Raw genomic sequence first — 26,829 nt, 5'->3', positions numbered from 1 at the left:
GATTATGATTTGACTAACCTCTACGTACGGATGTATTTGTATTGTAACATCAACTTTAACTGTTTCTCCTGGTTCTTCTTCAGCCTGGTTGTGTGGTGGGAATTGACATGGAATGGAGAGCCGGTTTTGGCACTGTGTCGCCTCAACGTGTGGCTCTGATCCAGCTGGCCCTACAGGAACAGGTGTTTCTGCTGGACCTTTGTGCTCATGCCATTAGCCACCACAGCATCACAGTGGACTTCATCAGGACTCTGCTATCAGACAAGAACATCATCAAACTAGGTAGGAGACCTCAAGACAAATTAACAGACTTTTTGAAATTCTTTATATTCCGTCTGTATAAAGGATTAGTTCACTTTCAAATGAAAATTACCCCAAACTTTACTCACCCTCAAGCCATCCTAGGTGTATATGACTTTCTTCTTTCTGATGAACACAATCGGAGTTATATTGATAAATATCCTGACACATCAAAGGTTTATAATGGCAGTGAACGGGTCCAATGAGTTTGAAGCTCAAGAAAGTGCATCCGTCCATCATAAACATACCCCACACTGCCTACACTTAATAAAGCCCTTCTGAAGTGAAGCGATGCATTTGTGTAAGAAAAAAATACTATTATTTATGAACTTATAAAGTAAAATATCTAGCTTACACCAGACTGCCTTCCATATTCAACTTACGAAAAAAGCGTAACTGACACAACTGTTACACTTTTTTTATTGGAAGTTGAATATGGAAGGCGTTCTGGCTGAAGCTAGATATTTTACTTTCTATATTTTGCTTACTGAGGGGAAACTTTATTTAGACCCTGGTCCCTGCAGTTAAAAAACACAGAATACCACCCCAAAGTCCCTAGTTCCTGGGGAAAGTTCCTGCGGTGGAAACGCGGCTTTTGTAAACCGGGTGGCCTATCAGGAAGGATATGAAAATTCTGCCTTGAGCTTTGGATAGCATTGCTAGCTTGTGTATGTGTTTACTAGGTTATGGGATGTCTGGAGACTTGCGGAGTCTGGTCAGCACATGGCCTGAGCTCAGGGAGGAGCCAATGAAAATGGAAGGAGTTCTGGACCTGCTCCACGTCCATCAGGAGGTACTGCTACAAATGACCCCCAGCTAACTATTGATGATTGGATTGATTAACTGAAAATGCATCATATTTAAGTACATATGTTGCTATTTTGGACCCTGTGATTATTCTTCTTACAAATGACCCCTATACCCCCAGCTTCAGCGTTGCTGGTTGAGGAACAAAGTATGTCGGTCAGTGGAAGTAAGTGAGGGACCGGCTGAGAAGGGCCTGAGTCTGCTAGTACAGCAGGTATTGGGAAAACCACTGAACAAAACCGAGCAACTCTCCAACTGGGAACGCCGGCCACTCCGGACTAGCCAACTCCGCTATGCTGGTAACAAAAGATTCATGTGGTAGCATGACAGTTTTGAACCTTCTCCCATTCTCTTTCTGTATCTATTTTCAGCCGCTGATGCGTACTGCCTGCTGGATGTCTACCTTGTCCTCTCCCGGGACCCAAAGGCATTTGGTTTGCCAGAGGACCTCTGCTCCATTCCCTCAGCCCAACCAGCCAAGAACCGTGAGGAGAAGAAATCCAAAGAGAAGAACAAACAGTCTAAAAGAAGAGAGGTCAGTTCGCTGGTCTGCCAGTCTCTGACTGCAATTTTTTATGAGCCTGTAGTACAGAAAATTACTCTGTTGTCATAGTTACTACTGTCATAAATTTCAAAATATAAATAGCTGACGAGAACATGTTGGGTTTTTATGATGCAGAAATTAAGGAGAACAGCTTGTAAGCAAATTAGCTCAAAAGAAATTAACTAATTTATAGGGAATTTTAAAAGAGTCACTTATTTTACGGCCAAGCAACTGAATCGTCCAACGTTCATTTGCACGGGCCGTGACTATAAGCTCTGTAGCGGATATGAATATCCAACTATCGTGAAAACACTATTTATTAGGAAGGTAACATATAGATCGGCAGTTTAAGACATTAAATCCGTAAACGCATAACACGAGACACTTCTCTTTAAAAATATAAGTGAGACTTTATTGATTTATTCTAACACATTAACTAATATCTAACTCAAACACAAGTTGCAGAAAGAAAGGAAGTGAGGAAAGAATGAATTTTAAGAGAGTGAAATGAAGATTTCTAGCAATACATGCACTTCATAAGACCTGATCTGAACGAACCATCAATCATTAATTTAACCCTTCTATTGCTGCTTAGGCAGGGTTATTAGACTGAATATCAATGCACCAGTTCAGCTAGAATCTGGAGGTATATACTTCGATGTTTGTGTCTTTAGATGGGGATTCCCTTGTCTGCGTCTTTAGCTTGGAGAAGGGTGTTTCCCAGGTTCTTGTGATTTGCTGCGGGTCTTTTCGTGTCCGGATTGATGTCGTGGGAAGCCAATCACGTTCTGGTGTGCTGGCGGAGGAGTGGAATCTCCCTCGTGGCTGAAGTTTGAAGTTTGAGGCAGGCAAAGACTGTAGAGTCGTTGAATAAACTTTGTGGCAAAACTTAACTTGGAACACAAGACTCTCAACGGAAAAGAAAGAAAACTAAGTAAAAGAAAGGAAAGTAAGTGAGACGAGTAGTTGGATGGCTTGAATGAAACTGCTTGTTCTTATTTTCATCTGATCTTGATGTGCCTTGATCAGGTCGTCTGCTCGTCATTGTTCAGTCTTTTTGGTCTGTCTGATTCGTGTACTGAATATTTAAACTGAGGTGTTTGTCCAATCTCTTTGAGGAGTTCTGACCAATTAGTATCGTCTTTGTTTCAGAGGTGGCTTTTCTCCTCCCTCATCATAAATTAAATATTATCTGTGGTCTCTTAAAGGGTCAGTTCACCCAAAAATGAAAATAATATCATTTGACTCACCCTCATGTCGTTCTACATCCGTAAGACCTTCGTTCACAAATTAAGATCTTGTTGATGAAATCGGATGGCTCAGTGAGGCCTCTATTGAGAGCAAAGCCATTCAAACTCTCAAGGTCCATAAAGGTACTAAAAATATATTTAAAACAATTCATGTGAGTTCAGTGGTTCTATCTTAATATTATAAAGCGACGAGAATACTTTTTGTGCGCCAAAATAACAATATCTATATATGGGCCGATTTCAAAACACTGCTGATGAACGATGAACGAAGGTCTTACGGAAGTAGAACGGCATGAGGGTGAGTAATAAATGACATTATTTTCATTTTTGGATGAACTAACCCCTTAACGTTCCTGCTATTAGCAGGGAGTACGGAGAGTGCAGTTTAGACATGATTTCTATAAAAAGAATACGATACATTTTACACAGATTTCACTCAAGGCAAAATTTAAGTTATGAACAGAGATTTACACTCATACCAAACAAGACACGCTTTCAATCAACCATTCAACAGTTATAACAATTACATGAATTGTGAGTGATCTGAGGATAATAGTCACAAGTGTAGGTTTTAGACATAATATAGAATTATGCAGTTGAATGATGTTTGATTACAATCCAATTAGAATTGTTTTTGGAACAATTTCATGCAGGTTATTCATAAAAACAATCTCTGTGGGGACAGGTTGTCTGTCTAGGAAGCTTCGTACCTCTGGGCTGTATGTGGATCTGAGGAGGTATAACCTGTCTCGATCAGTCACATGAGGTCTCACCTCAAGGTGGAAGTCGATATTTCGGAGGTAGGCCTGGATGTTGTGGCCCTCCGTGGAGTTCGTGTTGAACCGGATGATGTTCTTAGCCAGCTTGTTGAGGTCTTTAAGGGTCATTCCATGTGCAGCTTTGGGGTCTGCTTGGATGAGCTCTCCTTTTGTTGGCAGGGAAGAATTCTGTAGTGAAGGCCGGTGACGTTTTGGGATGTGGCCATTCACTTCTCCTGTTGTATGGCAGTTCTTGGATGGGGGACTTTGTTCTGCTCAACAGTGTCAATGGGGAGGTCTCTCCCTTCTTGGCTCTGGTTTCTGTTCATAAACATGCTTGAGTTCATTTCTGACCGTGTAGATCTTGACGTTGGCATTGTCTCGCTGTTGGGTCAGATGGTCCATTTCAGTGTTGTACCTTTCCAGATGGTCTTCCAGAGCATTGTCAGCATTGGCTTTTTCTAGCTGACGTTCAGCAGACTGGAGTTGGTTTACCAGGTGCTTCTGGACAGTCTTTAATTCTTGTTTGTCATATTCAGTGACTGCAAGGGCTTCTTGGAGCTTGTCGACTTGTTTCTTTGTTTCTTGCTCTGCTTCGTTGCATGTGCATCAGCTCTATCAGGAACTCGGTGTTCTGACGTTTGAAGTCATCCTGGACTTTCACTTCCAGCTTGTCAGTGCGGCTCTGGGCACGTGTCAGCTCCTCTTGAAGGTGGTGATGTGCTTGTCGCTTAGTTTCAGCTGGGCTGTGAAGGCATTGTTTAGGGAATTGGTGATCTTGACTAGTTCGGCATGGTTTTGGTTCTGGCTTGAATCGTGTGTCAGGAATCTTCTCAGAATAATATATTAATATATTAAAAATATATTATTAAAAATAATAACAGTTCAGTTGTCTTGGGTGTGAGGCAGTCTGTAATGCCTCTCAGCCAGGTGTCCACATCTTGGGTAGTGGGTTTTGTCGTTTGCGACAAAGAGACTGACACAGATCTGTATGGGGTATAAGCCAATATGTGGTGGAACAGCTAAGTGTCATTGCAGTGATTGTACACCAATAGTAAAGGGTGGTGATGCCGAAGTGTTGGTCTCAGTGTAGACAGGTAGGCTAGTGATGTGTAGACTTTGTCACTCAACTGAGTAAGGAATTTTAATTTAGAGATTTTTTTTTTTTTTCCAGTAAATATTTTTAAATACAGTAAATAAAAAGGGAGGAAAAGGAAGGAGACTGGATCCAAAAATGGCTCTGAAGCCTTTATGTCTAACTACGAGCATAGAATTGATAGTTGATGGACAACTATACACACAAAAATAAAAATGTAGTAAAAGAGGATTGTCCCTGATTTATTTGAACTCGTAGTGAGATGGCAATGTCTCCTTTTGAGGCTCAGGTGTGTCGTTCCCAAGCTAGAATACCAAGAAGAAGGGAAAAGGTAAGAAAAGGAAGTAAATAAAAAATAATGGATAAAATAAGAAAAAGGAAATTAAATAAAGAGGTAAATGAATAAATAAAATACAGTGGCTAAGTGTATAACAAAGAAAAAGGAAGATACAATGCAATAAAATAATGTGCAAGCATGTGACTCGTAGATGTTTTTACGACGTGGGGTTCAAACACAGTTCGTTTAAGAATAAGATTAAACTTTAAGTGACAGCTTTGTACGGTAATAGATGGAATATATATATATATATATATATATATATATCCATCTATTACCGTACAAAGCTGTCAGTCCAAAAGTTTGGAACCACTAAGATTTTTAATGTTTTTAAAAGAAGTTTCGTCTGCTCACCAAGGCTACATTTAATTAAAAATACAGTAAAAAACAGTAATATTGTGAAATATTATTACAATTTAAAATAACTGTGTACTATTTAAATATATTTGACAAAGTAATTTATTCCTGTGATGCAAAGCTAAATTTTCAGCATCGTTACTCCAGTCTTCAGTGTCACATGATCCTTCAGAAATCATTCTAATATGCTGATTTGCTGCTCAAGAAACATTTATGATTATTTTCAATGTTGAAAACAGTTGTGTACTTTTTTTTCAGGATTCCTTGATGAATAGAAAGTTCAAAAGAACAGCATTTATCTGAAATACAAAGCTTCTGTAGCATTATACACTACCGTTCAAAAGTTTGGGGTCAGTAAGAATTTTTATTTTTATTTTTTTGAAAAGAAATTAAAGAAATTAATACTTTTATTCAGCAAGGATGCATTAAATCAATCAAAAGTGGCAGTAAAGACATTTATAATGTTACAAAAGATTAGATTTCAGATAAACACTGTTCTTTTGAACTTTCTATTCATCAAATAATCCTGAAAAAAAATATTGTACACAAATATTTTGTACAATTGTACACATTAAATGTTTCTTGAGCAGCAGATCAGCATATTAGAATGATTTCTGAAGGATCATGTGACACTGAAGACTGGAGTAATGATGCTGAAAATTCAGCTTTGCCATCACAGGAATAAATTACTTTGTGAAATATATTCAGATAGAAAACAGTTATTTTAAATTGTAATAATATTTCACAATATTGCTGTTTTTACTGTATTTTTAATTAAATAAATGTAGCAGACGGTGAGCAGACGAAACTTCTTTTAAAAACATTAAAAATCTTAGTGGTTCTATATATATATATATATATATATATATATATATATATATATATATATATATATATATATATATATATATATAATATATATATATATATATATATATATATAATATATGGGGGGAGGGGGGGAGGGAATTGTTTTATAGGTCAAAAAAGGTGACAAACCATCTAATATGTCCTGCCCACGCTTTTCTCCAATCTCTTGATGCAATGTAGTGGATATCTTTAGAACACTTTAGAATAGAGAAACGTCAAATAATGTCATCTTCACCAATGATGTTTGAGTGTGTTCCAATCTTTAGGCTCGGCAGAAGGCGATCGAGCCTCACTCTGTGGAGAAGGACTGTATTAAGGATTCAGAGTACCAAGGGCCCACAATCACGCCGCCAGAGCTACGAGTGGTCTGTGATAACATGCTGCAGGGTCTGGGTCGTTTTTTGCGATGTCTGGGGGTGGACGTCAAGATGCTGGAAAACACGGATGACCATAAAGTAGCAGCGGAGGTGAAACATTTAGTCACATTTTGTTGGTATTTGATGTAATTGTATTTAGTTACATTTCATTTTTAAACTGGTATTGACTACATCCTCATAGATTCCCCTACAATTAAATAGACAAAACAGAGGTTGTTATATTTGGCCTTAAAGAACATGTTAAAGGGTTAGTTCACCCAAAAATGAAAATTCTGTCATTAATTACTCACCCTTATGACGTTCCACACCCGTAAGCCCTTCGTTCGTCTTCGGAACACAAATTAAGATATTTTTGATGAAATCCGTGAGCATTCTGGCCTCCAGTAGACTGCAACACAATTACCACTTTCAAGGCCCAACCCTTCCTGCTGACTCAGAATTGGCTGATGCTGTACACATGAGCAGCACAACCCATGTGTGTGATGCTGACGCAGGAGCTGACCAATACTGAGTCGCCATTCTGACATAGAACACGGAAGCGCTGTACTGTGTTTACAACATCAGCTGCATAGGAGACTGACATGGAAGAGAAGAAATTGTTAAATAAAGTTGTTGTTGTTTGTTTTTTGCGCACAAAAAGTACTCCTGTCACTTCATAACATTAAGGTAGAACCACTGTAGTCACATGAACAGTTTTATCGATGTCTTTGTCTTTGCTTCCTTTCTGGGCCTTGAAAGTGGTAATTGTGTTGCAGTCTATCAGAGGCCATAAAGCTCACAGATTTTATCAAAAATACCTTGATCTGTGTTCCGAAGATGAATGAAGGAATTATGGGTTTGGAATGACATGAGGGTGAGTAATTAGTGTCAGAAATTTCATTTTTGGGTGAACTAACCCTTTAAGGTAAATTCCTCCTGAGGTTTAAAGACTTGGTGTCCTCTTTTATATTAATCTCAGTTTTAGTAGTTGTCAAAGCATAACTAAATCACCCTACTATTATATCTAAAAAGTAGTAATGTATTTGTTAATATATTGTTAAAAAAAATTTAAATTATTTGCTGTCATGTTATGTTATATTCTCTCCTCCAGCTGGCCCGTGCTGAAGGTCGTGTCATCCTTACCGCAGGTCAGCCCTACCAAACAGTAAGTGTGTGTTTGAGATATTGATAAACATGCAAGCTCTGTGAGCTTTCTTGCATCCTCCTGCCTACATAGGTAGTGCGCCTATGATGCCTTAAAATACTGCCTCCATAGGAAGCTCACTAGGTTTTAGTACAAAGCCCCACTCTGCTTAAACAAAAAAAAACTCCTGTTCGCTTGAATTTTATTTTGTGTGTATCTGTGTGAATAGTTACGGTCACAGGTCGGAGAGGGCCGCTGCCTGATTTTGGACTGCTCAGAAAAGGCACGTGACCAGGCCGTGCACGTTCTCAGACATTTCCACGTCCATCTAACCCCTGCAGACATCTTCAGTCGATGCCAGGTCAGTTGTGCATGCCTATAAACAAGCACGTATGTGCGTCTCTTACATTTGTTATCACTAAGACCGAAACCTCTTCCTCTTTAAAAGGAACACTTTATCAACTATTAAAAGGGAAGAAAAAGGATGTTCGCAGATGCATCGTAATCATTCTTTATCAAACTCTTAATCATGGTATATACCACAAAAAAAGTGTGCTGACACTGCAAACAAACACTAGGAGCCTTAAGAAAAGTTTACAAAACTGAGGAACAAGATTTGTTTTTAAAGATCTTAGAGGAAATAACCAACCAGCGTTTTGTGGTATGAGTTATATTTGTCTGTCTCTGTCTTTCCGTTCAATGTTTAGGTTGAGATACCTAAAGGTTCCCACTGAAATTGCTCCCTGTCTTGAGAAAGTTTTGTCTTATCTGCTCTGCTGACATAAGAGTTGTGAGACCAGAAGGAAGTTAAGGAGATAGAGGCCTTCTCTGGTGACACTTCTCCTGTGAATCATTGGCTTAAGATGACGCTGTGTTTTTCACTAGAATAAGTGCAGGAGGAACTTTCTAGAGGCATTTCCTCTCACATAAGTGATGATTGGAATTCAGACAATGGGTATGGATAAGGAAGAAAGCAATTACCGGAGGTATACAGAAGTAACGGGAGACAAACTGAAGGAAAGACTTAAGACAAAAAAGGTACATAGTTACCATTAGAGATGCACTAAAATGGTTGCTTGGATGTTGCTAGTTGGTTGCTACAGTACTCTTGGTGGTTGCTGGCTTATTGCTTACTAATTCGACAAGTCAAAAGAGTTTCTATGATAAGCTAAATTCATAAGTTAGATCACTTTGAAACACAAACTCACAGCTTTCCAGGAAACCTCATGGCATGTGGTGTCCATCAGGGCTCGATCATTGGACCTTTGCCGTTTAATCAGTATATGCCCAAACAAGGCCAAATAATGCAAAATTACAGAAGAGTGTACCATAGGTAGGCAGCCAGATGTTGCTAGGGTGTTCTTGGTGGTTGCTTGCTAATTGTTTACTTGTTCAAGTCAAAGAGTTTCTCTGACAGGATTATAAGTGAGATATTGCTAAAAAAAACATCACAATACAACTCTCCCCAGAAAACCACATGATTTAAGGTATAGATCATGCCCATAGCCAATATTTAATAATTGGGGCTAGAGGTTTGATAGAAATATGATGAGTAGTAAAAAGTGAGGCTTTCATTTTATCAAAATATAATATTGGATAATACTAATAAAATGATCAAAGGATGAATAAATGGCAAGTGGAAGGATGGATAGAAAGGGAGACGGTGAGAATAGAGTGAGAACACTGCAAGAGAGGACAGGCAGAAAGATGCGGTGAAAGATAACATGGAGAAAAACAAAAGGAGAGACAGACTAGGGTGTGAGACAAAGGGAGAGATGGAGGCAGATATGTGCCTGACTCATTCCTGCTGTAATACCTGATCTCCATTAGAGCTGCGCCTCCAGCTCAACCGCAGGACTGCAGTTGTTTATTACCTGTGATTTTAGGATTCAAGAGTGGCACAGTAAAAAGCGTTAACATTGTAAACCCTACCATTCAAAAGTGTGGGCTCGGTAAGATTTTTTAAAAATATTTTTAAAAAGTCTGTTATGCTCACCAAAATGTGAAATTTTATAACAATATAAACTTTTCTGTTTGAATATATTTTAAAATGTAATTTAGTCTTGTGATGGTAAAGCTGATTTTTCAGCATTACTCCAGTCTTTAGTGTCATTCAGTGTAATTTTTTAACATTAGAAATGTCTTTACTGTTACTTAACTGATCAATTTATGCGTCCTTACTGAATGAAAGTATTAATTTTTTTCAAAACAAATTGAGTTGATCACAAACCTTTGAAGGACAGTGTATACTCACATAATTAAGATTAACTATATCTATAACAATGCATACATGCTTATAAGTATTTTGTTTTTTTAAACTATTATTTTTATATGGAAGGATTATAAAACTACCATAGACAAATGACATTGCAAGCCTTGTGAACCCACAAAATTTTAAGTAATTTACAAAGAATATTGCCTTATTGCTTAATCACATTTGCATATTCAAGCTTGGAGCATTCAAATCTAATTGTGCTATGTTTGACATCAGTGGCATAAATGTGAGGAAACATTGCGACAAATTTGCGAATTGAAAGCTTATTTCAATAAATAGCTACTTGAATTTCAATCTCATCCTCACACATATTGTTTTTAAAGACTTTATTATTTTATGATACTTTAATGTGCAATTTATTCATTTTTTTTTTAAATTGACATTGTTTGTCCCCATTTATTTTTATTGTAAAGAAAGAGCAGCAGGAAGAAATAGTCATATGGGTTTGGAAAAAAACATGAGGATGAGTAAATGGTGACAGAATTTTAATTCTCAGTGAACTATTCTTTTCATAATACTTAGTAGAGCCCATTATTGTTTATGTCATAACCATTAAGCTGTTGATGCAAAATCCTAAAAACTCAGTGACTGCGCAATTCTGCATGTATCATTTGCCACACACCTCATAACAGTCAAAAGAGTTTCTACCACACCAAGTTCACACCTATAGCCGGTGAGGACAGGAAAACGCTGTTGAATTCCAGACGTGGGTCGTCTGAGCTCCATGTGGGTGGTGGTTTCCCCAAATGTGTCAATTTTGAGGCCACCAACCTTTCCTGATCGGGTGGCCGCCGGCTCCCATCCGGATCTGTTGCATTCCACCATTTGTCGCCTGAGGTTTCATCCACCTCTGCATGTTTGCTGAACAAATTGTTCCAACAAATTGTGCTAGAAAACTGAACAGTGGCATTTTTTTTAAGGTCTGAATGAGATGGAAACATTGGAATGTGATGGCGAGGTTGAAATCAACACTGTATGATAGTGGAAGGGGGGTTATAAAGAATGCAGTTTTGGAGTTGCACCCCAGGGCTGGTATGTGGAAGCCCACCCATGCTAAGTTAACCCTTTTGTTATCTGATTGTAAAGTCCTTTGATTAACAGTGGCTGGGTGACTTGCCCCTGGCTCTGAGAGACATTCCTAAAGCCCCTTGTGTGGCCCATTGATACTCATTGCCAATCATTAACCTCTCCCCTGCCCGTCCCGCCATAATCCACTCTCTTTCTCTGTCTCTCAATCTCTCTCTCTTTCGGTTTTCTCTCTCAATGCTTTATCAGTGCCTCTTCCTGTGAATTCCTCTCTGTCCACACCAGGTTTAAGTCAGGGTCAGGGCAAAGCTGAGTTCAAAAGTGTGTCACCACACAAAATAGATTAGAGATCCGTCTAGATCTGTAGAATGTTTCTTGTCAGTACAGTAGCATATTCACTAAAATTACCACATTCAATGTCCAGAAAACTAGTAAAAACATTGTTAAAAGTCAATGTGACTACAATGTTTCAACCTTAATGTTATGAAGCGACAAGAATACTTTTTGTGTGCAAAAACAAAACAAAAATTACTACTTTATTTAACAATATTTCCTTTTTTGTGTCAGTCTGTTACACAGTTGAATCAGTGCTGCGTTTCAATGTTTACGTTCGAACGGCGGCTCATTATTGGCTGGCTCCTGCGTCAGCATCACACGCATGTGTCGTGCTGCTCATGTGAACAGGTTTCGGCCAATAGAATACCTCAGCGATGACATGTTTTTGTAGGCCAACCCGGAAGTTAGCGGCGCACAGGTTCCCTTGATCGAAAGCTTATGCATTTTTCCCATAGACTTTTGGAAAATCGTAAAAAATAAGCTTTGTGTTTAACAAAGTGTTATGACACTTAAACGTTTTGTCTATCAAGATAATCTTTACAAGTTAACACAACATTTATACATTTTGAAGCCTAAATAAAGTCGTCAGATATAGAAAGCTAGTAGGCTATAAACGGACTACAGCACACCATGGTCACGGATCAACGTCACCACCACCAAGCTTCCTCAAACTTTATTTAAAAACATGCTCGCTGATTATGATCTGCACTGTGTATGAATACTTATCCACTTTTTCATGAGAAATGCTATTCGTTTTGTCCAAAAATGTTAGAAAATAATTTTATGCGTGCCTCTCTGAGATATTTTTATCTTTTGTTAATAATGTTTTATTTATTTGTTGATTATTTTGTTAGTTTATATAAACCTTATATTATTTTCTTTGTGTTTAAAAATTCTTATGCTTGATCAGTGTGCCCCAAATAAACTTTAAAGATTATCTTTCACTGTATTATGTCTGATTGTGTACTGACTGTATAATGTACAATGTAATGACTATATAATGTATATACTGTATAATGTATATTAACTGACAGGTAAAACTTCTAAGAACGTGAGACTGAAACGTGGGTTCGTGAGTGTGATTTGCTGTTTGTCATGATGACGTCTAAAGTCCCCGCCAAAAGAAGTAGTCCCTTTAAGACTTGTTAGCAACCACCTTTTTTAAGACACAATAAAGGTTTAAAAAATCCCAAGTGGGTTATAACTGGTGTGTTTTATGTCATAGATCAAAACGTGAAAATATTTAGAGGCTTTGTTAACCACAGACCTTATTTCAGGCGATTTAGCAAAAACCCATTCAGAAAACCCATAGACTTTAGGGCGATGGAACCGGAAGTCCTAAAATGCCAACTCGCTTCCGGGTTTTGCCTACAAAAACAAGTCATCTCCGAGACACTCTTTACTGAGCTGTCATTCGGACGTAGAACCTGGAAGCGCTGCAACGAAAATAGTGTAGAAGAATGACAGGGGAGAGGCGAATTTGTTGAGTTTGAAAGTCATTATTTTTATTTTGTTTTTGCGCACAAAAAGTATTCTCGTCGCTTCATAACATTAAGGTTGAACCACTGTCGTCACGTTGACTATTTTAATAATGTCTTTACTACTTTTCTGGACATTGAATGTGGTAATTTGTTCTTTTCAATGGAGGATAAAAAAACTCAAAATATCTTAATTTGTGTTCCGAAGATGAACGAAGGTCTTACGGGTGTGGTACGACATGAGTGTGAGTAATAAATGACAGAAATTTCATTTTTGGGTGAACTAACCCATTAAATATTCTATTAACGAATTACATAAAGATATAATGTCTGGTGATATAACTGGCTATCACCAGACCAAGCTCAATTTAAAATTGAACACTGGTCTGGGGAGTTTGCTATGTATTTCCTACTGCACAAGAGGCGTGATCAACGAGCATTATTCAAGCAATTGGATAGTCCTTCAACCAATCAGATCAACGATCCGGGTGACGTACTTTTGCAGAGCGATGCGAAAACTCCAGACAGGCTTAGTTTGAATTGGTTTGTAGCATTGATCAGCAGTTTGCAGAAGCAGCAATGGCATCGAGCGATTTTTGCAGGTTGTGCAAAAAAACCTGAAAGTGAGTGGTATTTACACCCAGCCGAGCGATTTGTTTGCTAAACTAAAGAAGTCATTTAGCATCATTGAGAGGTTAAAAGGAATTGGATTGACGGTCGTGCGAGAGACGTCATCGTGTTATACCCACCCAGAGCCATAGAAAGAGCTCTGTACCCGCCAATAGCGAGCAAGGTGGATAAGCCAGTCTGTGATTGGTTCCCGCAAAAGTGTAACAGATGCAGCAGAAATGAATGTACGGGTTGCCGGGCGAAATCAAATCGCCGGCAGATCAGGCTGGGTTTACCCAGTCTATAATATCTATAAAATAATAATTAAAATTTAAGTTTTGATAAATATGTAAGCCCTTTTCATCTAGTAAAACATGAAATTGTAATTGTGACTAGGTTTCAAATAATTTTAATTGACATCCATTAAATTGATCAAAAGTGACAGTAAATACATTTCTGTTTTAAATGCTGATCTTTTGAAATTTCAAATTTATCAAAGAATCCTGAACAAAAATGATCAGTTTCCTCAAAAATATTAAGCAGCAAAACATCAATAATAATAAGAAATGTTTCTTGAGCATCAAATGATTTCTGAAGGATCGTGTTACATGTAATGATGCGGAAAATTCAGCTTTGCATTACAGGAATAAATTACATTTTAAAGAGACCATCCATCCATCTATCCATCCATCTGTCATGGTGAAAGGTGTCCTGTCTTAGAGATCATGGTGAAAGGAAATCTGTCCGTCTCCTTTAGTGAAGGCTTGTGTACTCAAAGAAAGCCTTTTGTTACTTTCTCTCATTGTAGCGTGACTCAGCAGCCACCGCTAAAATAGCCCACCACCAAGTCTTTATGATGTTCTGGTCCATTAATATGGTCTGATTCACTCCTTTTATAATAAATCTATGTCTCCACCACCTCCCCATTTCTATCAATCATTTGCCAGACAAAAATCAGAAGTAATATTATGTCTAGTCGACAAGTCTTAACCCTGAGTTTGAGCAATAGTAGTAGTGAAGCTTGCTTCAGCACGAACCACTACTTATTTTTCTCACATGGTTATGATTCCTTGAAACCAACACCATGTTCTTTTTATCTCTTACCACTCCTCTGTCTGGTATCCAGTAATACAGTACAATTCCTCACACATTACCATGTTACTCATATCATTCCCTCTCATACCGTTCCATAACTGTCACATTGATTTGGACTCGCAGGGCCAATACTTGATCCCTGCCATTTTTCTGGGAAACTCTCCGCAGATGTGGCATCCAAACCACAGAGACAGACTTTCTACGTTTACTCGTTGATCTTCGTACAGCAGCATCAGATGACTCCCGACCCTTTTTTTAGATGCGAGACTAGCAGGTTCTCGGTATCGCAGACGCTGCCATGGCATTCACACAGAAGTTCCCACGATACCGTGGAGGGGAGGTTTTGGGGGGCCCCGGCTGTGGGGGGTGAACAGGAACCGAAACAACGTGAGAAGATAGAATGAGAGAGAGGAAGAGAAAGAGCAAGAGGGTGTTTGAAAGAAGGATTTCTGCCTCTTTGATCTACAAAAGGCTGCGAAAAAGGGAAGAATGTGAAAAGACAGGACAACTTTGAGATTCTACTGCAGCAGAGCAAGTGTGCAAAACACTATTGGCTGATTGATCATATTTCCGTTCCTCTTTACTCTTGGCACATTTGATGCTATTGTTGTTTGCGGTCTAAACCATAAGAAGCACTTTATTAAAGTCACACTAAATCAAAATTGACTCTATTTAATGTCTTAAAGGGATAGTTCACCCACAAATAAAAATTTCGTCATCATATATGACGTTCCCAACCTGTATGACTATCTTTCTAATGGGTAACACACAAAATTTCAAAGCTGCTCTTTTCCATACAACGAAAGTGAATGGGACTGTGGCTGTGGTGCAAGATTTTGAGTTAGTAATGACTTTTTATGATTATAAAAAAATAAAAAAGATCGAACTGATTGAAATTTCAGCCATACTATCTTGGCTTCAGAAGACTTAAATTTAGAGCAGGGTCAAAATAGACATCATTATAATGCTCTTAGTGTGCACTTTTTGTCCTTTTTGGAGCTTGACAGCTCCAGGTCCCCATCCACTTTCACTGTCTGTAAAAAGAGCAGCGTGAACATTGTTCACAATTTCTCTTTTTGTGTTTCATCAGAGAGCAAGTCAAGGCACAAAATTTACTTTACCTTCACTTGAAAATGGCAGGTAAATTGAGGAAATGTAATATGTTGTTTATTTTTAGTAAAAAAAAAAAGAAAAAAAAAGGTACTTATTCCCTTTGACAGTAGGATTAATTAGCTTTTTTTCCTCAAAATCATTTTACTTTATTGTAGTCATTTTGATTTAAAAGTTTAAATGTTCCTTGTGTAGTTAAAGCCCATGTTTTGAGTTTTATTTACTTTCCAAATGCTGCTTACTCATATTTGGCATCAATGAGTGTTTCTGGACCCTGAACGCACTTTATTCTAAAGGGGGAATGAAGTCATAGAAACTTTCTTTACCTCTGAGAAATCTCTCCCCTCCAACCCACTATCATATAGAGACTCTTTTCACCATCCAGTAAGTTTTAACCCTGCTTTTTTTTTTTTCTTGCTGAATATCTTTACTCAGACATATGGAACATTACAGAAGTAAAATGGGTTGCAAATATTGTTTCATTTTCATTTTATTGGAAGGAAAAACCCAATCTAGGTCAACAAATCCAAAAACAGGCATGTTGCCTCGCTGTTGTCTTCCCACTCTACTCCGACCCCTGCCTGTAAGGCAAGAAGGAAAGGGAAACGGAGGAAGAGAGAGGAGACGAGAGCAGGGAGACATTCCTCAAACATGCCAAGACATTCCGAGGGAAACCATCCCAAATATTTCCCACTGCGATCCTCACTGTGTACGTGTTTGTGTGAGCGATTGACTCCTGTTTCTGGGGCCAATCTGACATACTAACTGACAAGCTGTCTGCACCGGAGCAGAGTCTGAAGCACAGGAGGTGTGTGTGTGTGTGTGTGTGTGTGGGAAAGTTTGAGTGAGAAAGTCAATGTGAGAAAGTCAATGTGAGAATAATTGAATCTGCTTGTTGGAGAGACTGAAAGACGAGGAGGGGGGAAAAGGTCACGTAAAGCACATCTTTTAAAAGGCACAGGAATCTAGTTCGATACGATTTTCTTTCTTTTTCTTCAACCTCCCTCATAAAGAGCAAGATCCTGGCTGGACCTGGAAGTGGCATGGACCATTTTGCAGCTTATTACGACCAAGATCGCCTTTAGTCACTTTTACATTTCTGTTTAAGTGGGTGATCTTGGTTGTTATAAGCTCAACAGTTTATGTTTTACATGCAGCTTAGTGGGAAGGTTTATCTGAAATTGATTATACCACAATAAATTGATTATACCACAAGAAAAATTCAAATAACGGCATGAAAATCTCAATTCCTATTTCAGGAGCCACAAAAGGCCCAGGCCTCAATTTCAGAGAGACTTAAGATATTAATTAATTCTTTACACATTTACCATATATATATATATATATATATATATATATATATATATATATATATATAATATAATATAATATAATATAATATAATATAATATAATATAATATAATATAATATATATATATATATTATATGATTAGTGCTTAATTTTTTTGTTCTGCTCTCCAATGTAAATATAAAGTAAATGTTTTCCAGAGAATATTACAATTATTCACTTTTGGTTTTTGTACAGTGATCATACAAAACATAATTATTTATTTAATTTTTTTTATTATTATTACTATATTTTTAATGTCAATAATTATTATTTATTATTATTATTATTATTCATTATTCATTATTTTATTAATAATAATAATGAATTAATATTTAATATAAATTAATTTTATTATCAGTTTACCTTACTTTTAATATCAGTTTACTAATATCACACTTAATATTTTCTCAAACAAAATAAATGTATCTTTATACATAAAATTATTTTAATCATGATCAAAAAGGTAAATTAAAAAAAACATCTAGTTGACTTGCTACTAAGTGCCTCAATCAAACAGATTTGATGCCACTAACCTGGCGAACTAGTAACAAAACTCTTGCCAGTTTTGTTTGAAATACACATTTAGTTACTGTGGGCAGTCTGAGGGCGTTCTGTTTGATACTGAGACTAGGTCAGGACAGTGTGTGTGATGTTGTGTTTGTGTTTTTTTTTTTTTTTTTTTTTTTTTTTGTTAGTCAGTGGAAATAAGTTCAGTGTTGCTTGTCAAGATTATCTTACACCTTTTCCACCAGTAAACAGTTGCAGAACATTGTGGTTTGGCTAACCTCTTCCCACTTTCACACCCCGGATGTGTCATTTTGCCGGAAAGAGTTGCAAACTTGCACGTCTGTCTGTGTCCGGTGCAAGGGGTCGATCTGTGCGGACAGGGTCAGGGTATGCGACATCAAGTCCTGTATGTGTGTGTGTGTGCGCTTGTATTCGAGATGTATAATAGGAGCGTATTTCCTGTTGGCACCCCTGGTTGCTCTCAATCTCTGGGTCTGCGATTAGCTGCGGTGAGGAATCTGTAGCACCCGGCAGCTGGAATGTCCTGTTTGCCTAGATCTGTTTGTGCTTTCTGTGCTCTGTGTTTTGATTGGCCTGACTGGCATTGGTGTGTATGTGTGTGTCGATAATGCAATGCAGAGCCTTGCTGTTTGATGTGAGCCATTGTGTCAGAGCCAAGCTGCTTCCTGCTACTGCAGAGAGAAAGACAGTGAGGGACCCTTACTTGGACTTTTCCTAAATATACCTTTAAATAGTGCGTAATTTCCGTATTTTCCACGGATCTCGTGGTGCGCGCACACACACAGCTGCCTCTGTCCGTGTTGCAGGGTATTAAAGAAATAATCTGGGTTATTTTCATGTACTTAATGTTTATGGACAACATCTGTGGAATGTTGTCCATTAACACAGATGATTAATTTTTACTCTTTCCCTAATGTGTATAAATTACCACCACTAGAGCCATACGCATTTAGATAGATAGCTAGTGCAATGTTATGAAGTGTCCCACCACAAGCGTTGTGTTCTTAAAATGGACATGAAATGTAACCATCTATTCTCGAAATGCATGTAATTGATCTTGTTGTGAATGATTCGTCCATGCAGGTTTCATTTTTATGATATTTTGATAAAAAAAATCTTGATCCTCCAGTGAAACGACAGACTTGTCTCTGGTGATGTATGCAGGACTTATCCAATCATTTAGTCCCATAAACCCGTCCCTTTTCATATAGTCAACTGGAGGCTTACATTCAGATCTGACTTCATCCTATCAACAACCGATATATGAACCAAGTTTTCCGATAATCTTTCACATCACAATATCTCTGCACGTCACACATCACCACTTCCTTTACATCATGACTTGAAAGGCAGCATGTCAAGTTTTGAAAAGGTTTAAAACACATCTTAAAGGAACACTCCACTTTTTTTGAAAATAGGCTCATTTTGCAACTCACCTAGAGTTAAACTTTTGAGTTTTACCCTTTTCAAATCCATTCAGCCGATCTCCGGGTCTGGCGGTACCACTTTTAGCATAGCTTAGCATAGTTCATTGAATCTGATTAGACCGTTAGCATCTCGCTCAAAAATGACCAAAGAGTTTAGATATTTTTCTTATTTAAAACTTGACACTTCTGTAGTTACATTGTGTACTAAGACCGACGGAAAATGAAAAGTTGCGATTTTCTAGGCCGATATGGCTAGGAACTATATTCTCATTCTGGCGTAATAATCAAGGAACTTTGCTGCTGTACCATGGGTGCCGCAGACGCAATGATATTACACACTGCCTGTGACCCCCTGCTTGCAAAGGAAGCATGCCTTGCAACCATGGAGACATTTGTGAGAGATGCTGTGTAATATGATTATTGCAATGCCTGCTACACCCATGGTACGGCAGCAAAGTTCCTTGATTATTACGCCGGAATGACAGTATAGTTCCTAGCCTTATTGGCCTAGAAAATTGCAACTTTTCATTTTCCGTCGGTCTTAGTACACAATGTAACTACAGAAGAGTCAAGTTTTATATAGGAAAAATATAAAAACTCTGCGAATTGAGCGAGATGCTAACGGTCTAATCAGATTCAATGAACTATGCTAAGCTAAGCTAAAAGTGGTACCGCCAGACCCGGAGATCGGCTTAATGGATTCGAAAACGGTAAAACTCAACTGTTTAACTCTTGGGGAGTTGGAAAATGAGCCTATTTTCAAAAAAAAAGTGGAGTGTTCCTTTAAGATCCCTGTATTATTCTGTTGCAGCTTGTTTTTGCTGTTTGAATGCAAGAACATATCTGATAAATGTGGCCAATCTGCATAACGTGAACCGAAACCAGCCTTGTCATTGGGCCCAGCCATAACAATTTTTTTTTTGTCGCAGTCCCTTTTCCAGTCTTTCAGCTCATGTCATGACCAGCTACAAAAGTAAACCAGTTACTTTTGTTTAGTGTCCACAAGAGGATTCCAGGAAGGAGAAAACTGTAGGAGGGACGTAATGTAACGTTTATAAAGGGCACCTCTGGAGGTCACCCAGTCACGGTACTATTGGTAACTAGTTGGCGTTCATACACAACTGCGGTATCCTACTGTAACAAATGATTTACACTTCATTATTATCTTCAGTCACACCATCACAAAATTTGTTGTATCTGCAACTATTGCTGTTGTCAAAGTGTCACAATCAATCACCCTACTGTACTGTGTAAATGCCTGTTAAAGCACTGTTTGAACAGAGCAAACTCTAACCATCTGTAACACATAACCAGAAGTTCATCTGCCTACGAAAGTAGTCCCATTTGAAAATTATGATTTGTAACTTTGCAACTCAAATGTTTCCACAGAAGAGTTTGTGTAAATACAAGCTTAACGTAAGCCTTTGATTTGGCCATAGTCTATAGACTTAACACAGAGATTCCCAGAAGTTCATTTTAACGCATCAGTTAAAAACTCACAGCTTGCCAGTAAATGAGTTCTGCATTCGGTCGCCTTGTGAGAGAGTGTTCTGTTACGCCAAATGCTCCCCCCACAACCAGAAATCCTTTATTTTTATTGTCCACCATGCGAAAAAAAACTTAAGTCTGATCAATTAGAAAAGTAATAGCACCTCTCCCCAACAAGCTGCATGACTTGAGGTATCATTCATGCCATGGGACGAATATGCATAACTCTTAGGGGATTGCTGAAATCAGTAACTGTAAGTATGAATAATAATAAAGTGCTGCTTGCTTTAGCAAAATGAGAGTTGATGAATGTCTGAGAAAAAAACACAAAGGAGAAAGATACAGTGAACATAAGACACACACAAAGGAAGAAGAGGGGGAATTCTTCCCAAGTAAGGGAAAGGGAGGGTAAATGATTGACAGATCTTTTCAGAAAGAGATAGGAATGGAATGAGAGAGGAAAAAAGAGAGCGAGAGATGAAATGAGCTCTTCCTCTCGCTGCTTTCTGCTTGAGAGCATTCCTGTGCAACGATGATGTCATGAGAACTGGCCCCGGGCAGACAGGGCTGCTTATGTTGTTCAGAGAGGAGGGGCCGCACTCTTTCACCTCACGAAAAGACAGAACCATATATCACTTTCATACAGCACACAAATATGTGTGTTGGAAAAGAAGCTCAGACACTAACACAGTCAGTGTGTGTGTGCGCTTTTGTGTAATTACCCTTCAGGAATTCTCCAAATTTTGTGGTGCCTTCTTATTATGTTTTAGGCTTCTGTTATGGTTATTTGATGCTCTAAATATCTGACACTGTTTTTTGCTAAATATGGCAGTTTGACATTCTTTAAGTAAGAAACATAATTTAAAATATAGGTCACGTCAGCTGATAGAGTCAACAGCTGTATAAAACAGTGCTTTATGTTGTAATAGATACAGACAGGGAAGTAGAGCTGGACGATTATGGCCTAAAATCAAAACCTCGATTAATTGAACATTTTACCTCGATTACGATTAATGAATGATTATTGTTTTTTTGCCCTCATAGTTCACTGACAAGGTTTGTACTGTAAATATGATTGAGTATTAAAGGTGGGATATTTTTTCCTATTGAAAGAGTGATCTGACATTACAGCTCACTTTCAGCAGTTATTTTATCTTTGTTTGGTAACATTTCTTACAGATTTCTGCTTGTTGTAAATCAGATAAAGATAAATTAGTAAAGTACCAGTACGTAAATGATTGTGTGTGTGTGTGTGTGTGTGTGAATTAGTCACACCATCTCTCTATTAATTGTGAAGCTGTGGGTTGTAAATAGTTCCTTCAAAAGTAGAAAAATATATGCTATAATAAGTTTTGAGTTTCTAAGCTACTTTAGTGGTAAAATCACAGGACAACGCTGACAACTAGTTTCTGCGTTCCTCTCTGTGCGCGTGATCTTCACGTTTTGCGCAGCTACTGTTTGTATGAGTGTTCGTGCCACAATGCAGCTGCACGAGCACGGTAGCTTGAAATGGTATACATCCAATCGTCTAAAATCGCTTGAATGTCCAAACTGGCAAACCTTAACCCTCTACCGCACGCATTATGATAAATTTATAAAAAAAATTATTTGACTCTTTTTCTTTTCTTAGAATGGCTTAACTGAAGTGCTGTAAAAAAAAAAATTGGAAAAAAATATTATTTTAAGGTACTTTATGATATGTTGCCATATGGCAACAATGCGCCATAGTGGAAATAACTTAAAATAAGTGTAAGTGTATATAGTTAATATTTTTCCTCAGAAATGTTGTTTGTATTGAATCAATTGGTGCTATTATAAGCTTTAGCAGTAAATATAAACAACACCTTATACTTATTTTCCAACATTTTGTGCTTTTATTTATTCCATTCTCTTTTGCTGAATAATGCTTTATATTCTTTGAATTTCATTATGTTTTCCGTGAATATTATTTAAATTGCAAATGTAGACAGTAAAAAACAAATTAATACTGTTCATCATGTATCATAAAACAATGACATAAAACCAAAAACATTGCAGTTCATGAAAATTCAACATTACGCAATCTTATGAGAGGAAGGTAATGAACATGAACCCCCCATAATCCTTGAAACTTCACCTTTTTTCTGTATGAAACTTCACTGGCTGTGGTGGCAGGTCTCCGATGTTGATTTAATCCATAATACAAATGTCATGGCATTCCTTAACATATGACTAATCAACGTTATATCACTAGCATTAATGTTGTTATTGTTACAGCTTAACAGACTGCAGCTGGCCTTTGCTAGCTATCTAACCTATTATAATAATGCCATTCCATTATTGCACAGTGTTGCCATATGGCAACACAGACATTTTATCGATTTACCAAAAACTAATTTCATAAAAAAAATTTTGAGTGGTGAATATGTCATCATAACTTACCTGAGATGATGTTAACAATTTTTTTGTGAATGTGACATGGGCAGGTCCTTGTTTGTTACTGACGTTTTAATTTGCTTTCAGCAACTACATGCAAGAGACGGCAGTCTGTCAGAAAATCGCGCCACAGAAAAAATTGCATGTCATGTGACTTAACCAAAGCACATCATTGGCTAAACTAAGGTCTTTTCTTACCAACAAAAAAAAACGAGAATGTTCTCTTAAAGAGACAGTGGCAAGGAAATGAACACAAAGTGTATGTTGCCATATGGCAACACTATGCGGTAGAGGGTTAAAACAAATACAACTGACAAAGTTTAGTGAAGATGCAAGGCTCACCGCTCGCGAGCCTTCTCTGTTGAACCGGCGTTCATGTTCACGGGGCGGAGTCATGTGGCCACACACGCGGTAGTATGTTTTTAAGGGGGAAGTATTAACAGGATTAAAAAAACTAAATAGAGTACCCCAGGGATGACGTGTTTTTGTAGGCCAACCCGGAAGTTAGCGGTGCACAGATTCCCTCGATTGAAAGCCTATGCATTTTTCCCATAGACTTTTGGAAAATCGCAGAAAATAAGCTCTGTGTTTAACAAAGGGTTGTGACACTTACACGTTTTGTCTATCAAGATAATCTCTACAAGTTAACACAACATTTATAGATTTTGAAGCCTAAATAAAGTCGTCAGATATAAAAGGCTAACAGTAGGCTATAAACAGACTACAGCACACCATGGTGGCAGATCAACGTCGTCACCACCAAGCTTCCTCAAACTGTATTTAAAAAACAACTTTATTTATAAACATGCTCGCTGATTATGATCTGTGCTGTTATGAATACTTATCTACTTTTTCATGAGAAATGCTGTCCAAATGTCCGTTTTTAATGATGACGTCTAAAGTCCCCACCAAAGGAAGTAGTCCTTTTTAGCAATTTGTTAGCAACCGCCGATTTTAAGACACAGTAAAAGTTTAAAAAAATCACAAGTGGGTTATAACTGGTGTGTTTTATGTCATAGATCAAAACGTGAAAATATTTAGAGGCTTTGTTAACCACAGACCTTATTTCAGGCGATTTAGCAAAAACCCTTTCAAAAAACCCATTGACTTTACGGCGTTGGAACCGGAAGTCCTTAAATGCTAACTCGCTTCCGGGTTTTGCCTACAAAAATGCGTCATCCCTGAGGCACTCTATAACCGACATGGGAAAATTACTACGGTTGGAGGTTCTGAATTTCGGTTTCAATTACTTTTCGATTATTCGTCCAGCCCTACAGGGAAGTAAAATTGAGAGCACGCTTTACAATCCTCTTGTAATTTACTGGCCCAAAGGCAGTTGTATTATTTACTTTCAAACCTGTATGCTGTTTCCCTGGAATGCAAATGGATACAATTTGAAGTGGCTTTATGATGCTCTTTTCCATACAATAAGAAGCACATAAATGGTGTCCACGCAACTTGAGTGTGATATTCAAAGGCTTGTAAAGTTGCATAATATATTTTTTGTGGAAAAAAAGACTGAAACTTTAGCCATTGTTTACAAATAATCTTCCCCTTAAACCTTAAAAATTTTCATCCATGTCCAACATCTGTGCTATTTCACTCCAGAAGTAATGACTATAAAAATGTCTTTGTGTTTGCTTAAATTATAGTTGTGTGTATTACATAACCCCTTCACATAAGTGCTCGTCAACATGGCCGTCTTGCATCTCCTGTAGTTGGTTGTTTTTTTTTGTTTTTTTTTCCCCTGTTTGTTGCATGTCTGGAAGCATGCGTACAGTATGCATGTACTATGCTAATGATTTATGCACAAATACCAAAGTTTACTTTGGGCTTTAGAGTACTCCACTGTTATCTTAGCAACATGCTACTATCGGACTCTTTTGGATTCATTTTTGTGGCTCTGAGTTGCTCCCTAAGTAGAGTGTTTGAAATCAATCACATATCAGGTTGTGTGCTAGTTAGTATGCTGACATAAGATCTAGCTGCTTTTTAGGTATTAGGTACAATTATGTTATCAGATGTAAATACTATTGGACTTTACCACATTCATGTTACAGGTACTCCAAAGTATTTTAAAGAGTAAAATAGGATTACAAAAAAGTTTTGATTGTCTTTGTTCCTCTCTCATTCTCTCTTCTCACTTTTTTTCCCTGTCTTTTGCCTCCCCCTAAAAGTTGGATGTGTGAAATTGTGCTTTGATGGGCATTTTTATGAGTTGTACTTAAGGAGGGTTGTGCAATGCGGTCATTCTTATGAATGGAGTGTGTGTGTGCGTGTAGGAGGAAGGCATCATGTGTGTCCATGATTTACAGTGTAAGGGAGACTGACTGTGTCACCATGTCTGTATATCTGTCAGCTTTTCCATCCCCAGAATTTATCTACAAATTTCCATGTTTTCACAGACTGTAGAGAGTTATGTTTTTCCACAAGCTATCATTCAAGCCCATTTTTATCTCCATTCGTCTTTCATGAACCTACACGGCATGCTTCTAAATTGCAGGGCTACGTGCAGGGTTCCCTGTAGTTCTGCAGAATAGCTTGCTGTTGCCAATGTTAATGTTAACTTACTTTGCTTTGGCTGAGCAGCTAAATGGGGCTTAGTTGGTCATGTAGATTATGCCGTGTTTATCTCACCGGTTCTCTTACTTTAAACAAGGAGCCTTTTCTGTAATTTTACTTTTAGCAACAAAAATTTGTAAGACTCAAAATTGTGTAGAGGTACAGTGGCCTAAAAAGTATGTGACACTTTATATTGAATGTCACTGAATGTTTGATTGTCATTGAATTAGGTGGCAAAATCTAAAACCAAAAGACATTTATTTTAAACAAAGATAAAGCACATTGTTAAAGGATTAGTTCACTTTCAAATAAAAAATTCCTGATAATTTACTCACCCCCATGTCATCCAAGATGTTCATGTCTTTCTTTCTTCATCAAAAAGAAATGAAGGTTTTTGATGAAACCATTCCAGGATTATTCTTATAATGGGCTTCAGTGGCCTCTAAGCGGTTGAAGGTCAAAATTAGTTTCACTGCAGCCTCAAAGGGCTTTAAACGATTCTTCAAAAAGCTTACGCTGTATGTCCTTTGCCTTCCCTATTTTACTTACGGAATGAACGCAGCGGCAGTTCCATTTTTTTTTTTTTACCGTAAGTAGAATAGGGAAGGCGTAGGAAGTACAGCATAAGCTTTTTGAAGAATACGAAAATGCGGTTTTGGCGGAAGCACTTGGAAAGCAATCATTTGTTTATATTAAGCATATACATTTTTTTTTTTTTTCGAAAATGACCGATCGTTTTGCTAGATAAGACCCTTATTCCTCGTCTGGTATCTTTTAAAGCCCTTTGAAGCTGCACTGAAACTGTAATTTTGACCTTCAACCGTTTGGAGGCCATTTAAGTCCATTATAAGGAGAAAAATCCTGGAATGTTTTCATCAAAAACCTTAATTTCTGAAGAAATTAAGACATGAACATCTTGGATGACATGGGGGTGAGTAAATTATCAGGAAAATTTGATTTGAAAGTGAACTAATCCTTTAAAGCAAAAATATATTTATCCCCTCAGCCCTATTTTATGCAAGAGAGCAGCTTGAACAACAGATTTTTTCTTTTGTGTTCCACAGAAAACATTTGGAACATCATTATGGTTGTTGCCATTTATTTTGAAGAAAAAGATACATTTTCAAGCAAAACATCAAACACAACATTTGTTAGTTGTTAAACATTTGTGGTTACCCTGCTTAGGACACCTGTGTGAACTTGGTGAGAACCGATGACATACATCCACTAAAAAACACCTTAGGAGCAGTACAATACATTTGTCATTTGTCTTAGGAACAGTAGTTTACTCAAAACGGGCATTTTGTTA

General features: G+C 37.7%; 1 protein-coding gene across 1 annotated transcript in view; it reads left to right on the top strand.

The window, feature by feature from the left end:
- The window catches only part of exd3 (exonuclease 3'-5' domain containing 3), a 60,374-nt gene that overhangs the window by 16,431 nt on the left and 17,114 nt on the right, over window positions 1-26,829 (top strand). Inside the window, exons 12-18 of the mRNA XM_048174433.1 lie at window positions 84-282; window positions 984-1,093; window positions 1,229-1,406; window positions 1,479-1,642; window positions 6,586-6,786; window positions 7,787-7,840; window positions 8,049-8,180. Coding sequence (XP_048030390.1) covers window positions 84-282; window positions 984-1,093; window positions 1,229-1,406; window positions 1,479-1,642; window positions 6,586-6,786; window positions 7,787-7,840; window positions 8,049-8,180 — 1,038 coding nt within the window. The remainder of the gene's footprint in view (window positions 1-83; window positions 283-983; window positions 1,094-1,228; window positions 1,407-1,478; window positions 1,643-6,585; window positions 6,787-7,786; window positions 7,841-8,048; window positions 8,181-26,829) is intronic.

The sequence above is a fragment of the Megalobrama amblycephala genome, linkage group LG2 (genome assembly GCF_018812025.1).
Source record: "Megalobrama amblycephala isolate DHTTF-2021 linkage group LG2, ASM1881202v1, whole genome shotgun sequence".
NCBI classification, from domain to species: domain Eukaryota; kingdom Metazoa; phylum Chordata; class Actinopteri; order Cypriniformes; family Xenocyprididae; genus Megalobrama; species Megalobrama amblycephala.
The sequence above is the reverse complement of the archived record's forward strand: the minus strand, read 5'-3'. Positions and strand labels throughout refer to the sequence as shown.